Below are 18,028 nucleotides of genomic sequence, written 5' to 3'. Positions count from 1 at the left end.
ATATAGTAGTTAGTATTAACGTGTATTTCGCTTCAAAAATCAAAATAATTAGCACTCAATTGTTGATGGGATGAACATTGTATTAAAAATAGACAATTATTTGAGATTTGTCCGACATAAGAATTGAGTCAAGTTATACGCATGAACACCTCAAATTTGTTTGCAATGGGGATACATTAGAGGGGTGGATTATAGTCAAATTTGTTTGCAATGTGGATACATTAGAGGGGTGGATTATAGAAAATTTATTTACTCATTTTTGCCGTTTAAATAGAGATATAAGTTATGCGGGGATTATAATGCCTGGAATGAAGGAGTTGTACTTACAAAATCATTAATAATTTAAAAATTATTATACACGAATCATTTATTGTGATAGGGTAGTTTTGCATTTAAATAATTAATACCTACATTGATACTTTAGTAATTGAGGTTACACAAAAATGCAGGTAGAAAAGGAATAAATTGAATTTGAAAAAGTACTTTCTAAGACTAATGTAAATGAGTAAAATTTATTTTGTTTAGTACACGAGAGGAATCTCATTAGTACATATGCTCATGATATTCTCTTGCAATCTTAACTATGCCAATAAAGTCAATGGATTAGATTCAATCATATTACAGAGATTCGACCATCTCACAAAGAGCTAGCCTAGATGTAAAAAGTAAATGCATAATTTTGTTGAAGATAGAACATGAAAGAAAACCAATGAGTGTACGAGGGTTTTCTTTGATATTTATCACTTTGACACTGTTCACTAGTTTAATAAAAAAATTGCTATTAATCTAGGCAACACAAAGCATCATTAAAGATGAAGGATGAAAAAAACTGGCTTTATAATATAAAAACTCCATAACTTTCTATTTTGTGGTCTAAAACCTCATATAAATGAATGACTGAAGACTAACAACATGTGATTTAATTAAAAAAGACAATAATTGACTATAAAGAAGACTCGACCTAACAACATGTCACTTAATAAAAAGGCAAGAATTGACTATATTAGAAGACTCGATCGCTGGTAAAGTCTTTTCCAAGAATAACTCCAATTTCAAGAACTCCAATTACCAACTCCATGATAATTATGAGTTCAAGAAATCTCCTCTTCTTCTGGCTCAGGGACAACATTTAAATCAAACTTGAGATGCTCGCCCTAAATAGCACTTTGTGTTTCTTTTTGAAATTTTTCTACCTGCAACATCAATGCCAGCTTCTGGTCCTCCATGTGTTTATCTGGAGGTATTTCTGAGCCAGGATGCATAATCTTGTACATTAGTGCTCGTTTTTTTTCTTTCTCTTTCCATGCTTGTAATTCTTTATGGAGATCTTCCTATGCCTCAAAGCCACTTGATTTTCCCTCAGCATAATCACGTTGACGGTCCTCTAATTTCACTTTGAAAAAATTATCAATTATTTCTTCTATATTTGTGGAATCATAGGAACATGGTTTTCCACTTGGTGTAAAAAGCACAACACCAACATCCACTCTGGACCTAGTTGTAAGCTTATCTGCTTGCTGAAACAGGGTACTTTTTCTTTTCGAGAAGCTACTAGTGTACGCTTTCTCACATTCAATCAACTTCAGTTCAATCTTTTGCTTACCTATTTTTGATCTCATTTTCCATTGCTAAAGAAATTAATATAAAGAAGAAAATGAGTTGTTTTTGTTGAATAAGCCTAAGCAATGTTAAGAGGAACACTTGTGTAATTTATAGTAGGTGGGTGATCGCTTTTGTCACGAGTATTGTAATGTTTATTTAATGTTTTCATATTTGGAGTCTATTGCCGTCACATTTTTTTATTGTTTTCATATTATGACTCTATTTGTCACGTATATTGCCACGTTTATTTCGTTTTTTCATATTATGATTTCCAACAAAAGTTGTCTTCTTATTTATTCCACTGCAGATGCAAAGTATTAATGTTGAATTGAATATAAAGATAAATGAAAAATAATAAGTTATTTTTATTTAATGTTTTCATATTATGAGCGTGTTTGTCACATGTATTGTCATGTTTATTTATTGTTTTCACATTAAGAGTCTATTTGTCAAATTTTTTGTCTCGTTTATTTAGTCTTTTCATATAATGTGAATCTATTACGTGATTACCATGATTCCCAACAAAAGTTGTCTTCTTATTTTTCCACTACTATTGCAAAGTAATAATGTTAAATTGAATTTAAAGATAAATGAAAAATAAAAATGACTAAATTTATTTACATATATAACGTTAATTCGGAAGGGGAACCTTGAATCACTGTTAAAGTTTTCTCCGTGTGGCCTATAGGCCACGAGTTTGAACCTTTGAAATAGGCACTAATGCTTGCATTAGGATAGGCTGGCTACGTGACTACCCTTCCGTGCGGCCATTCTCCTAATGTGATTCAAGAGAAAAATCTTACCAACTCCAGCTCATTAAACATCATAAGATGATTTTACACCTCTAATTAGTTATATTTATTGTTATTTTTAAAGCTTGATTAGCTTAATTGAAGTTGTTGAACTAATTACTTTCTTTTTTTGGAATCATCTTTATCTCTTTCATTGTTATTTTCAAGATTTTCTTTAAGTAATATCGACAATTTTATGCCTAATAACATTAAATTCAGAGTGCATAAGTAACCACTCACATAATCACATTATATGTTCCACTTGAAATACACAAGGTATAATTTAAGACCTGGTCTATTTCAATACTAATTCTTAGATTGGCCTATTGGCTTAACCAATTCATAGTTCTTATTTCTCCTATCTTGCTCAACTGCCGTTTAGATCAGTCCTCACTTTACTTGCATCGTTTTCTTTAATAAATCACGACGTTAATGAAAGTGGGACCACATTCCAAGCGCTTCATCTTATCTTCCTTCTCCCGCTCAATCTACTAAGCATCAACTCTTTCACGGTTTTTGACATGCCTAGTAGAGTGCCAAACCACCTAAACATAGCCCACCATAACATCATTGATAGTCCCCAATGTAGAAGAAGATGATTTACGTCATCGCCCGCCTCCTTACACATGTAACACCAACTGATGCAAACAACCTTCCGTATACTAAGATTTTTCGCTGTCAAAATCACTCATCTAGCAGTTAGCCAAGTGATTTCTCGGCACCTTTGGAGTCCATATTACATTACTTGGGAAAACTTGTTCCCCCTAACTAAAATCTTCTCATAGAAGGACTTTGATAATATGTGCCGAAAATTTACTCTTCTTTTGTTTCAGACCTTGAATGAGATATATTCCCAGAAATACTCATATCCCTTCATGATATTCCTCCACAAACCACACCCGAAACGCAAAGTGATATCTCTAGTTCTCCAACCCCCTTCCATTATCCCATATTTATCAACTATCACCACTCTGAACTTCCAATGCCATTTGCCTAATAAGGCTTATTAAAGACCTTTACACCTTTAATTCCAAGATCTCCCCACTTTTAGAAGATGTGACAGTCTCCCACCGCATCTAGTGAAATTTTCTTGCCCCATCTGCCATACTCCATAAGAAATTTCCTTGAAACTTTTCCAACTTTTCAGTGACCGAAAATTAGTGTGAATCGAAGACATATAGTAAGTGGGAATACTCGACAGTGTGCTCTTAATAAACACTTTCTTCTTGCCTTTGGACAAATATCTTTTGTGCTACCCAGGAAGTCTCTTCTCGACCCTCTGAGAACGGGATTCAACATTGTATGATATTTGTTCGATGCAACACACGACACTACAATACATGTTATCGAAAGGTCTCCAACCCTGCAATTTAGAACTTTAGCAAGTGATGCAATGTCATTCACCTCTCCAAGCAGAATAATCTCTGACTTAGTCAAGTTAATTTTGAGGCCTGGCACTGCCTGAAACCATGTAAGGACTTGGCTTAAATAATCAACTTGGTCTCAATTTCATCACAAAAAAATAAAGTATTCTGCGAACAACAAGTGAGTCATTGAAACGGTCCTCTACACCCCAAATGCAGCATCGCAACCCTTCAAGTAACCCCCCAAGACAACTATATTCATCATCCTGCTCAAAGCTTCCATGACTAGAATAAACAACATTGGAGCTACATGATTCCCTTGTCTCAATCCCCTCAAGCTCCCCAAAAAATCCACACGGATTACGATTTACCGACAGAGAATCTCACCGTAGATATGCTAGAATTTATCTATTTCCTCCACTTTTCCCCGAATCACATTTGAAGCAATAATAGAATCTAGGAATTTTTGGTCCACATGATCATTGGCGTTTTGAAGATGAAGTTTGCACAAAATATCTGGCACTCCTTGCTTTCTCCTTGAAAAATCCACGACCACGTTTTCAACCCTCAACAAAAGCATTCTGTGATGCAGAAATAGTTTCGTCCAACACTTTCTTAAGTCTAATGAAGGCACCTTAGAGATGATCTTAAAGATGCTTCCCACTAGACCAATAGGTTTATTGTCCTTCGTGCTCGTAGCTCCCTACCATTTAGGAATGACCACAACAAACGAGGCATTTAAACTATATTTGAATTCACTTCTATCATGAAACTTAGCAATAGTACTATCCATCACATCAGTTTTGACCATATTACAGCAATGGTGGGAAAAGTCAAGGAGAACTTGATCTGTCACCCGCAGAACACTGCACTGCCTTTTCACCTCCTCCTCGATTGCCTTTCCTAGCCACTCACCCTCCTCGCCTTCGATTTGACTTGCAGCTGAAGCAAGAGGAGGGTACTGAGATATTTATAGATAACCGTTGCTATAGCCATATCACAAAATCCAGTCTTTCATGAAAAAACTAAACATTTTAACATCAAGTTGTATTTTTTAAGGGAAGTACCGAGGAATGGTGAAGTGATATTGGTTTATCGTAAAACAAAAAGTCAAGCGACTGATATTTTTACCACTTCATTTCATGTTAACAGATTTGAGCTTCTCAGAGAAAAGCTAGGAGTTTGCAGCTCCTGATCTAGGAGTGTTGATTATGTCTTGGGACCTGATTGTGTGCTAGCAATTTCTAGAAGTGCTGAAACTCACTCAAGAATTGTGGCTACAATCGTGTGAGTTGATAACAAAACGGATAATTGAATATTTGGTTTTTAGGGAATTGTTTTATGTTAATTAGGAGTTTGATTTTTAATTAAGAAAAATAGAGTTTAGACTGCTGTAATTTTTATGTCATTTAGCAAGTTTTTAGCCGTAGTCTATCGAATAAACTCATATTATAGCGAATCAATGAATGCACTAATTATGTAAATGCACTAACCCTGTTGGACATGGAAACATAAAAGAAAAACGATGAACGTACGAATGTCACTTTAACATTGTTCACCAGTTCAATAAAATATTTCAATTGATTTACCAATCTTGACATCACAAAGCATCATTAAGGACTAAAGATAAAACAAATAAAAAAACTGACTTTATAACATAAGAACTCCATAACTTTCTATTTTATGATCTAAAACCTCATATAAATGGATGACTGAAGACTAACAACATGTCACTTAATAAAAAGGCAAGAATTGACTATATTAGAAGACTCGATCGCTGGTAAAGTCTTCTCCAAGCATAACTCTAATTTCAAGTACTCCAATTACCAAATCCATGATAATTTTGAGTTCAAGAACTCTCCTTTTCTTCTGGCTCAGGGGCAACATTTAAATCAAACTTGAGATGCTCGACCTGAATAGCACTTTGTATTTCTTTTTTAAATTTCTCTACCGCAACATCAATGCCAGCTTTTGGTCCTCCATGTGTTTATCTGGAGGTATTTCTGAGCCAGGATGCATAATCTTGTACATTAGTTCTCGATTTTTTTCTTTTTCTTTCCATATTTGTAATTCTTTATGGAGATCTTTCAATGCCTCAAAGCCATTTGATTTTCTCTCAGCATAATCATGTTGACGGTCCTCTAATTTCACTTTGAAAAAATTATCAATTATTTCTTCAATACTTGTGGAACCATAGGAACATGGTTTTCCACTTGGTGTAAAAAGCACAACACCAACATCCACTCTGGACCTAGTTGTAAGCTTATCTGCTTGCTGGAACAGGGTACTTTTTCTTTTCAAAAAGCTAATAGCGTATGCTTTCTCACACTCAATCAATTTCAGTTCAATTTTTTGCTTACCTCTTTTGGTCTCATTTTCCATTGCCAAAGAAATTAATATAAAGAAGAAAATGAGATGTTTTTGTTGAATAAGCATGCGCAATGTTAAGAGGAACACTTGTGTAATTTATAGTAGGTGGGTAAGTGCATTTGTCCCAAGTATTGTAAAGTTTTCTTGTTATGAGTCTTGTTGTCACGTGTATTGTCATGTTTATTTAATGCTTTCATATTATTAGTCTATCTATCACGTGTATTGTCACGTTTTTTTATTGCATTCATATTATGAATCTATTATCAGATTTAGTTAGTGTTTTCATATTATGTGTTTTTATTATAAGATTACCTTGTAACTCACAAAAAATATCTTCTTTTTTTATTACATTGAATGTCACGATCCAAAGCTATTCCCTAGTTATAACACGGTGCTTAGACCACAAGGACCCCAATCTAATGCATGGTCTAACATGACGCTAAAATTTAACATAAATAATTGAGAATACTAGTGCGGAAGCTAAATTTGAAATACTCTATAAGGATTTAAATACTTAAATAGACAAATATTTGAATATCAAATAAAACTTGAAAATAAATTTGACTGTCTGAAAAGCCTCTACTATGATAAATTGTTATGATAAGCCCATAACTAACTCTAATTGTTTGAAAAATGAAAACATGTCACTGAAATAAAGGTAGAGGTCGCCCTCGAATGATGAGGACTCACCAAATTTGCTATCATGCTGAATGGAATTCGTACTAACCGCGGATTAGGTACTCATCATTTGAGCCTATATTATACAATAACATAGCGCGAAGAGTATGAGGTCAGTACTTTGAATGTACTGAGTAGGAAAGATATGCATGATAAACATAATACTGATATGCTAAATCTGAAATGTTTTACTAAATAATCACGAAACGATGCAATGACCAAATAGTAAACATATAACCGAATTATACTGAAAACTGTATTAATTGACTACAAGGTCATGCAACATTTAAGATTAAATTATGTGAGATATTATGAACCCGACATATAACCATGTGAATTACAACATGGAGTTTGATGTATAATCCCTATCAAAAGGGCTCAATATACCTTGTGAAGGTATAAAGGCTAGTCTGAGCTAATGTGGTACCACTAAGCTAATATTCATAAAAGACTAAATAATCAGTCCTGATCTGATGGATCAACCTCATAATCCTACGATAGCATGTAGTTCTAGGACTTGAAAATTGCTACTAAAGGTCTCAATACTCAACTAACGAGTGACCCTCATTCCAAGGTCCACTCAATGCTAAGTAAAAACTCTCAACGAAAACACATGCTGATAAACTGAAATAGTAATAATTTGATAATATTGAATTATGCATATAAATTGACAATAATTGAATAGCTCATGAATACTAATAACTGATAAATACTGATTGATGCTTTATTTGAAAGTACCTTAAATATTAAAACTGATAATCTGAGACATGCATTTGAAATAGCATAGTTCTAGTAAATAAAAATATCTACGTTCTAGGGTTAATAATTAGTCCGAACTTTCAATTACATCATTAATAATTAGTGCGATAATTTTTAGAATATGCTAAAAGGGTAAAAAAAATCTATGATATTTGAAACAAATAAAAGGTACTTTTATTTATGAGAATACTCTTATAAAAAGTGATTCAACATCGTAATTTTTCTATTTTTATTTTATAAAGGATTCATTACTCAATAAATCAACTATCAAGGTGAGGGACACTCAAAATGCACTTCGTCCACAATAAAGAAGGCAGAAAGGATCCTTTTTTTTTTGTTGTTATAAGTGATAATGTAGTTTTTTTGGATAAGAAATTTTAAACCAATGATCATTTTATTTATTTTTCGAATTGTTATACAATAGAAAGATGAATTGAAATTCCAACTAAAATAAGCAGGCTTTCATGTAGCGCCCAAAAGCCCATCACTTTTGAATTTGTATATGTGTCAGCATGACGTGAACGTGCGAATTGCAAATAAAAAGAATATAAAAATAATGAAATATTTAAAAATAAATATTTTATTTTTTGGGACATAAGTATTCTTTTCCCTAAATTAAATACCACACCCCGAAATAGGGACAATCGGTGCAAAAACTTGGCTATTTGGCCCACGTTTGAAGAGCCCATCATATGAGTGAGTTTTGCCCCACTTTGGAAGAGCGCGTCATATGAGTCAAATAATCTGAGAGTTGGGATTCGGGGGAAAAAAGGAAGGAAAGCAATCGAAGGGGGAGGCGGCGTCGGAGGTGGAGACTAGAAGGAAGAGAGAGCAATGAAATCGCCGAGATGGGGATATGTTAGAATAATATCAGGGACTATTTTTGGAGGCATTCTTGGTTTCTATCTTATGCATCGCGCTGAACTCAAGTACAAGGTTTTGCGATCTTCTTTTTCTTATTCTATGTTTAATTGTTTACGCCAAAGAGCGATCATTTGTATAAATTACTGTTATATGATCGAAGGAAATGTGGAACGAGAGATTGAAGAAGTACGAGGAGGAGCTCAAAATGAAGCAAAGTATGGAGACGCATGCTCCCACTGAGTTGTCAGGAGACCCTCTTACGAGATAGGTACTTTTAAGCACAGACTTTCTTATCTCTTCATTTTCTGTAGTTTATAGCTTAGATAAGCTTTGAGATATTCAGATTCGTATGTATCTTGTTGACTATGATTTGGAGATTCAATCCAGACTGGACACTCCAATAGCATGAAATATTGGGTATGGAATTGCAGTCCAGGAATTCAGGGTGACTTTTTGTGTCATGCTTATGTCTTGTGGATAATAATTCATGTTTATGATCTGAAGTACAATGGGTTTAGTAGTATCTGACTGGGGAGTCATCGAACACGAGGGTCTTATTTAGGGCTTGTTCATGCTAAAATGTAATATATCCTTAAGTTTGACAATTGTGAATTATGAATTTTGAGTTGTGGATGCTTAATTGCCTTTAATCTGAAATTACTTTCTAAGATCGGGTGATCAATCAATATCCTTATATATTATTTCTAGTTTTCAACATATAAATATATTGTGTGGGTAAAAAACAATGGTTGCTCAAGCGCCTAGCAACCTCGATATAGGACTCCACTTTACCCTACTGTGCAAAAGACCAAAGAAGGCAAGGGATGAGGTGCTGATTCATGTTTATCCAAGTAAACAATTTCTCCGTGTTTTTGATTGGAGTGATAAAACTCCTATAAAATATGATATGTCCAATCCGTACAAGTTTGGGTAGGTTAATGCAGTGTTCAGAGAAGCGTGAAGTGGGAAAAAGTGACAAGGCTTGCTTCACTTAAACCATGAAGTGTAAAGCGAAGCGCTTGCTTCATTGAAGTGAAGCGTAGTTTAAAAGAAAAAAGACCAACATAAGTAGAGAATATTTATAAGCAAAAATTCAAATGATAAGCTAAAAAGTAGATATCACAAAATCAAAGCTATTAAGGTTTAACATCCATTTCTTGTTCTTCTAAAGATCTACTTGTACAAGATTGTTAGAATCTTGTATTTCTCCCCTATCATTATATTGCTCATTATCTTCTTCAACTCCATTATCATCTCCCTTGTCAAAATCCCTTCCACAATTCCTTATCTAGTAAATCCATATCACAGTTATCATAAAAGAGTGATGGGTTCAAACTTTGTGGATGCGTTTGTGGGCAAGACATATGTCCAAAGGAAAGCCAATTAAATTAAGTATTTAATTATAGAATATGATTTTTTTAGTTTCATAAGGATTAGGTTCAACTATTGTTATTTTTCTAGAATAGGATTTATATTTCCTAGTTTCATAAGGATTAGACTCTTTATTGTTGTAATAGGACTCCCTATTTAAGGGGATTTGTGGAATAAAACAAGTTGTATTTTAACAAGAAAAAAGCTATCAGAGTTCTCTCGTCCATTGAACTCTAAAGTTTTAGCTTTTCTTTAACGAGTTGAACTGTTGAAGTCATATTCAAAATAAATCGTTGTAGGAATTCGAACAAAGACAACGGAAAGTCGAAGTCAATTGATTTAGATTTTCCTGCTCATCGTCCTATGACTTGATCCTCCTCTAAAACTCCTAACAATTTGGTATCAGTGGCCGACACAATGAGATCATTTCTAGATTCCAAGAAGAACGTGGAATCCACTTTGGACTCTATGATATGTAAAGTCGAATAGCATGAATGATTGGTATGTTATTACAGATCAAAAATTTTGTATATGGAGCAAGCAAAGACAATCAACCATTTTTTCTTACATTGCAAATGGACGGATCTAACTATTGAGAATGTTCATTTGTCTGAAAGGAATCATATGGGTAAAAAACTGGAAGTATCAAAGGGGTTTTAAGCAGCTGGAACAAGGATATCGATGTAACAAAGGAAGAGAGATAGAAGATTGTCCCAACATGTATATGGTGGACAATCTGGACCGAAAGGAACAAGGGGTGCTTTGAGGATATGCAAAATCGTTTGAAGAAGATCAAAATGAACCGTGTAATCCTCTTTTATTTTTGGTGTAAACATGATGTATTAGCTCAAACAGAAAACATCTTTAATGTACTTGACTGTTTATAGGCTTTAGAAAGATAGAGGAAGATGTAAGTTTGTAATACTTTTGGAAGGGAACTAGTTGTAGTATACCTGTGGATATATAGATTAAAGCTACCATATTCAAAAAAATAAGTGGTTATAATAAAGAAAGAAAAGAAGTCGTTTTCTGGAGTGTATTAGAAAAATAATGCATGCATTAGCTTTGTCTATTATTAGTAATTTATTTGTTACACTTTTTTAGCCTAATTTATAATTAATAATTGCATTTGTTATACACTCTATTGTGTATTGTAGTGTGTGTTACTAATATCATGAATATTCATGTATTAGTAGTATAAAGGGTTTCAACACATATATTAGATTGATTAAGACATAACTACCCCTCAAATCCCCCTCAAACATTTTTCGAAGCTAAAGAGTGTGGAGGGTATTTTTGTAAACAAATATTTTTTTATGGGGAGTTACGCAATGCATTTTATTTTTTATACACCAAACCAAACACCGCCTGAGAAATAATCTTAGCATAACTAATGCAAGCATTACTAATCCATGCATTAATACACACTTTAGTTTTGTTTATTGGTTCCTCCTTTTTTGGTAAACCTCTTATATACGGCAAGTTGGCCTTGTTTTATCATGGACTTTTTACTTGATATAAAAAATAAACAAACAATTTCAATCATGGTAAGAGTTGGGCAGGTCGTGTTATGACCCATTTTAAGCATATTTTGATCCAACATATCTCAATAAAACAATTTTTGGTTTGGGTTGGACAATGACTCATTTATTGATTCAACCCATTTTGACTTGCCAAATCCGGTCCAAACTAACAATTTGCCTCCCTAGCTAACCAATAGTTTCATACATTTGCAACCTCAATGTCCACTAAGAAAGAGATTTTTTATGTGGAGATTGTAATGCATGGATCATTTACAAGGTAAATTAATAATGAATGGATTGTTATTCGGTGATTAATAGCTTAGAGATTGTTATACATGAATTAATTACTTTGAAAGAGTATTTTTGTCTTTAAATAGTTAATATCTACATTGCTAATGCGCATATTCTTATTCCACATTCTATTCGTCGTAAAATAATACTAATCGTTAATGGATGTTTTGTGAACTCATATTAGAAAAGATTCCACCATCTCACAGACTGCTAGCCTTGGTGTAAAAGTAGATGCACCAACCTCCTTGGAGATGGAACCATGAAAGAACACTAATGAGTGCACGGGTGTTTTCTTTGATACATCACTTTCACATTGTTCACTAGTTTAGTAAAAGGCTCCAATTGATTTACCAATCTAGACAACACAGAGCATTATCAAAGATTAAAGATGAAACAAACGAAAAAAATTGACTTAATAACATAAAAACTCCATAACCTTATATTTCTGTGGTCTAAACTTCATATAAATGGATGACTGAAGACTAGCAACAAGTGACTTAATAACAGAGATAGGGTTTTGACCCTATCAGAAGACTCGATTGCTGGTAAAGTCTTCTCCAAGTGTAGCTCCAATTACCAACATTATGATGATTATGAGTTCAAGAACTCTCATCCTCTTCCGTCTCAGGGGCAACATTTAAATCAAACTTGAGATGCTCAACCATAATAGCACTTTTTTTTTCTTTTTTAAATTTCTCCACCCGCAGCTTCATTGTCAACTTCTACTCCTCCATGTGTTTATCTGGAGGTCTTTCTGAGCCAAAGTGCATAATCTTAAGCATTAGTATTTGTTTTTTTTCTTTCTCGTTCAGCGCTTATAATTCTTTATAGAGATCTTCAAATGCCTCATAGCCATTTGATTTTCCCTCAGCATGATCACGTTGTTGATCCTCTAGTTTATTCAAAAATTTATCAATTATTTTTTCTATACTTGTGGAACCATAAAACATGGTTTTCCACTTGATGAAAAAAGCATAACACCAACATTTGCTCCGGTCTGAGTTGCAAGCTTATCTGATTGCTGGGACAAAGTATTTTTTTCTTTTCGAGAAACTAACGGTGCATGCTTTCTCAGGCTCAATCAATTTCATTTCAATCTTTTGGTTACCCTTTTTGGTCATGTTTTCCATATACAAATATTTTCTCATACATATATATATATATATATGTGTGTGTGTGTGTGATTAATACACTCATGCATCAATTATAAATTTCACAAGTGTTCTTGTTAAATTGCCCATGTTTATTCAACAAAAATATCTTATTTTTTCTTTAATTATTTGCTTTTGCAATGGCAAACATGACCAAAAAGTTTGAAAAAAAAATTGATTGAGTCTGAGAAAGCAAGCACTGTTAGTTTCTCGAAAAGGAAAAAAACCTTGTTCCAGTACGCATATAAGCTTGCTACTCCGATTGAAGTGGATGTTGGTGTTATACTTTTTTCACCAAGTGGAAAATCATGTTCCCATGGTTTTACAAGCATAGAAAAAATAATTGACAATTTTTTTGAAGTGAAACTAGAGAATCACCAACTGGACATGATGAGGGCAAATTGAATGTCTTTGAGGCATTTGAAGATCTTCGTAAAGAATTTCAAGCATTGAACGAGAATGAATACTAATGTATAAGATCATGTACTTGGCTCAGAAATACCATTAGATAAACACATTGTGGAGCATATGTTGATAATGAAGTTGCGGATTGAGAAAGTTTAAAAAAAACAAGAAGTATTATTATGGTCGAGCATCTCAAGTTTGATTTAAATGTTGTCGTCCCTGAGCCAAAAGAGGAGGAGAGTTTTGAACTCATAATTATCATTAAGTTGGTAATTGGAGTTCTTGAATTTGGAGGAAACTTTACCAATGATCGACTCTTCTAATATGGTCGATTCTTATCTTTGTTATTAAGTTAATTATTATTAGTTTTCAGTAATCCATTTATCTGAAGTTATAGACCACAAAATTGAAGGTTATTAAGTCAGATTTTTTTGTTTTTTTATCTTTAATGAAGTTTTGTGTTGTCTTGATTCGTAAGTCAATTGAAATCTTTTATTGACCTAGTGAACAATGGGAAAGTGAATGATCAAACTTCTATGTTTTATCTCCAACGAGGTCGGTGCATTTACATTTTATATTTAGGCTAGGTCTCTACGAGATGGTGGAATTTCTGTAATTCGAGCTTTTCTAATACCTATTGACTTTACAGGCAAATTCACGATTCCAAGAGAAATTGACCCTGATTTTTCAGCCCAATCCACGCATGTATTGAAATAGAGTACCCTTTTTTTTATCGGGAGCACATACACAGATGGGGTTTCTTTCCTGTACGATACAAAATAAATTGCTTATAGAAGGGGAGCCTTGGAGTAACTGATAAAGTAGTTACCATGTGACCAGGAGGTCACGGGTTCAAGCCTTGAAAACAGCCTCTGGCAGAAATGCAAGGTAAGGCTGCGTACAATAGACCCTTGTGGTCAGGCTCTTTCCCGGGCCCCGCGCATAGCGGGAGCTTTAGTGCACCGGGCTGCCCTTTTTACATTAGCCTTATAGAGTACTTTTCCAAATTCAACTTATTCTTTTTCTGTCTCCACTTTTGTGTAACCTTAATTACAAGTCAATTGAAATCTGACTCTCGTGTACTCATTATTCCTCGTCAATCGCAAAGTAATACAAACGGATTGAATCTAAAGACAAATGAAAAACAACTATGCTTTTAATTTATTTACATATATAACGTTAATTTCTTTTATAGGTACATCTTCTCCTAATGTGATTGAAGAAAAAATCTGTACAACTTTAGCTCAATAAAACCTTGTAATATGATTTTACACCTCTAATTAGTTTCATCCCCCCTCCCCCTCCCCCGGGGTAAAGTATGTTAATTGCATGAGAAAGGCATCAAACAGATGCAAGGTTGTAATAGAGAAAAAATTAGTAGCTTCAGAACATAACTAAATGAAGCTATAGTAATAAGCAATAACCAGTGGAAATAGTCAAAAGAATGCTGCCTTGGAACTCTTAGAATGAGGAGCTAACAAAATCCATAAAGCTATCAATATTGTCTACAGGGGAGTGGTAATGCCAACTAAATAAGCTAACTGAGCAAATAGCTTTCAAAGAACGGTTGGAAGAATGGAAGTTGAGTTCCCATGAAAACATCTGTGGTTTCTTTCTTTTCAAATACACCAAAGATAGCTGCTGGGATCATATTCCAGATTCTTTTGATGGATTTGTCGACTCTTCATGATATTCAGTTTTCGAAGGCATCTTTGACAGAGAAAGGCATAACCCATTTTAGACAAAACATTGAAAAGAATAAGTGCCAAACATCATTTGGGTAATGCAAAAAGAGGCGATTCACAGTTTCATTGGTTTGTTCGCATAGGTAGGCACTTTTTAGGGGTCCAGGTAAAACAACTGACTCTATGAGGCTGTCTAGTTCTCCAAACATGTTTTCCGGGGCCACTCCTCAAGCTTACCATTCACAGGACATCCCAGTTTGTAGCATTTCTTCACAGTGTAATCACCCTTCTTTTAGTTGCCCCAAAATTTACGTTGGGTGTGTGAAACTATAAAACTAATTTAAGTTTATACATAAGTATATTTTTTTTTTGAAACTGGTAAGATTAAGTTTATACATAAGTAATTATTCATGTTCCCTAGAAAACAGGTTTTGAACCACCTTATCCCTACACTAGAAGCTTCCGATATGTCACGAAAATCAAACAATTTATATATACACTAAAATTATACATATATTATTTATTAGTAGGAATTAGGGCTCCCCTTCATGCAAGCTGGCTCCGTCCCTGCTTGCAACAGTTCCATATCAATGTCTCCAAAATCTGCAGAAAGTCACAGCTCCTATTTAAAGACATGTTTCAGTGTTCCAATAGTTATTTGCTAAAGTCCTGCTGCATTACGAAATTTTGGCCAAGAGGTCTTTCCTCATAACTGAAGTGATTAATCAATAGCAGAACAAGACTACTGTACTTATGATCCAACAACAATTTAAGAGGGAGAAGGTTTTCCTTCTTGTATAGTACACTTGCACCTTGCTTCTTAATTTTTTTCATCATTTTACACTACATTCTTTATTCATGCAATTTTTCACCTTTGATTGTCCAGTTCTTTAAGATTGTTTTTCTTCTGCTGCTGAGTCCATTGCACTTGCATCAGTGTTATATAAACTTTTTGGTTCTCGTGATCAGCTAAAGGCGCATTGGTCCAATCACTTAATATCATTATTTACTAGTACTCAATATCTCTTGTATATGGAGAATGTTGAGGCCTACGTAGGTACAATGTATTCGTTTGTGTCTTTCTTAAAATGCATAACTGTTCAATCATTACATATAATTTAGTTGATGCATGTAAATTTTTCTTATGAGACATAACCATACTGTCTTTTCATCCCTCAAGTTGTACATTCTGCTCTTCTGGTTTATATTATGTCCAGGAAAGAAAAGCTTTTTGGCCTTATGTTTACATGTCCAGATCACTTCAACCTCCTTAGTCTCATTCACTAACATTATTTATTAGTCGGACATACTGTCCACATAAACACCCTTCTTTAATTTGCAACTAAAGAGAAATTTCTTATATCATGTCTAAAGGAGCATTTCCAAAAGACTTTGCAACTTAAATTTAGACTGAAGATATATGATGAATGAGGATATCAATTGATTCAAGTTTCATGTTTTTCCCCTTAAATGTGTGGTGTTCATTTAATGCGAGTGTTTCCTGTTGGTTCTTCTAGATGAGCTCTACTTTATTAAAGTGAAGAAATATTCTGCATATTTTCATGCTATAAACCCAGTATGCTATTTGTGTTTTAAGTACTTGGGGAAGTAGAGTAGAAATTGGAGAACCGAAAAGGGGAGGATGATGATAAATCACGAGTTAGGATATTGATAAATTTTCATTTTTCCTTGAGCTGAGGTCTATCGGAAACCACCTCTCTATCTCCCAAGTAAGGTCTGCGTACATTCTACACTCCCCAGACCCCACTGGTGGGATTACACTGGGTATGTTGCTTGTTTGCTTGTTGTTGAAGAAAGTGTCCTTTCCACATTCTTGTGACTTCTTATATCTTTCTTCTCGAAATCATTTATGTGGTTATTCATGGAACCCATGCATGTAAAATCATTGCATTGATTACTTGTGCTTGTAAATCTAATCTAAACGCAGTGGAGTGCTAGCATATCTCCATCCAAGGTCATTTTCTTTCTTCCAATTGTTAGTTGCAGTTAAGTTGTCTTTGTTATTGATCAACAGAAGTGACAGGTGCAGATGGAATTCTGTGTTAATTCTTCAAAGGCGTGATCCGGGTCTCAACCTCAACTGCTGTTTCATCTGTCCAAAGAGGTACACAAGGAAAAAGCAGAGATATGGTTGCTTTTATCATGTGAAGAGATGATCATAGAGAAAAAAAAACCACATGAATGTCGTTTTGTGAATTATATTATTTATAAGGCAGATCTTTGGAGAGGAAAATACTGTCACCTTATTTCACAGCTCCACCCCAATTTCCCAAGTCAACCTTTCCCACTGCAGCTCCTCTTTTTTTGCCCGTGGATTGGCTTAAATTTAAGTGATAAGTGAAGTTTTGGCTTTTTTGCTTTTGGTAAATATTGATTCAATTTTTTTATGACTTTCCTCCCTGATTGGAAATAGGGAAAATTAGACACAACGTGCACAACCATTGAGGGTATCAGAGAAGAAGAAAAGCAACACGGTTGAAAAAAAAAAGTGGCCGAAATGCCTTTTTTGATAATTGGATTATTTTAGGTGAACAGTGTTGATCCAATAGAAATTGTCCATTTTTTTCTTTTTTTACTTTACTTTCTGTTGACATGGGCCTTAGATAAGTTTCTATGGCTAGACTGGACCGTTCTTTTTCAGCAGACGGGCATTTTAAACAAGTACTCTCAGCAGTTTATTCTTCAAATATTTACTTTTACCTTATAAAAAAGTGTGTTAACTTAATGACTTCCCATTAGAGAGAATTGCGCAAATCATGGACTACAAATAATGCAAATTAGACCTTCAGTTTTCCTATGCTCATTTAAAATTTGTTTGGTATACAATATGTAGCTCCTCCTTATAAGGAAGAAATTGAACATAATTTCTATTATAACCTTTTCAAAAAGAATCAAGACTGTTGGATGGAAGTAATTATCCTTCAAAAGACTTTAACTCTTATTTAATTTTATATGTCTCTATGAATCTTAGGCAGACCCATAAGTTATATTTTTATTGATTTAGGCATAATATTTTAAGATTTTAATAATTTTTTATATAATATATATTTATATATGTGTTAAAAATTATGAATTCAAATGAACCCATAGCTGAGATGGTCTCCATCAGCAAATAGATGTTACTAGCAACTCTGTAATAGCGAAAAGTATCAC

General features: G+C 33.9%; 1 protein-coding gene and 1 long non-coding RNA gene across 3 annotated transcripts; one reads left to right on the top strand and one right to left on the bottom strand.

The window, feature by feature from the left end:
• Positions 1-5,704: 5,704 nt before the first annotated feature.
• On the bottom strand, positions 5,705-6,139 carry LOC129893890 (agamous-like MADS-box protein AGL29). The gene has a single exon (XM_055969314.1). The coding sequence runs from the start codon at positions 6,137-6,139 to the stop codon at positions 5,705-5,707; it is 435 nt and encodes a 144-aa protein (XP_055825289.1).
• Positions 6,140-8,215: 2,076 nt separating this feature from the next.
• LOC129896044 (uncharacterized) lies at positions 8,216-17,542 on the top strand. 2 transcript variants are annotated; one of them, XR_008767905.1, is made up of 3 exons: positions 8,216-8,500; positions 8,589-8,696; positions 16,890-17,542. It is a non-coding gene; the product is annotated as an uncharacterized LOC129896044 (long non-coding RNA). The 2 variants fall into 2 exon arrangements; XR_008767904.1 differs by having other exon boundaries at positions 8,218-8,500; positions 16,899-17,541.
• Positions 17,543-18,028: the final 486 nt, after the last annotated feature.

Source organism: Solanum dulcamara, chromosome 7 (genome assembly GCF_947179165.1).
Source record: "Solanum dulcamara chromosome 7, daSolDulc1.2, whole genome shotgun sequence".
NCBI lineage: Eukaryota > Viridiplantae > Streptophyta > Magnoliopsida > Solanales > Solanaceae > Solanum > Solanum dulcamara.
This window is presented reverse-complemented; position numbering and strand designations above follow the sequence as displayed.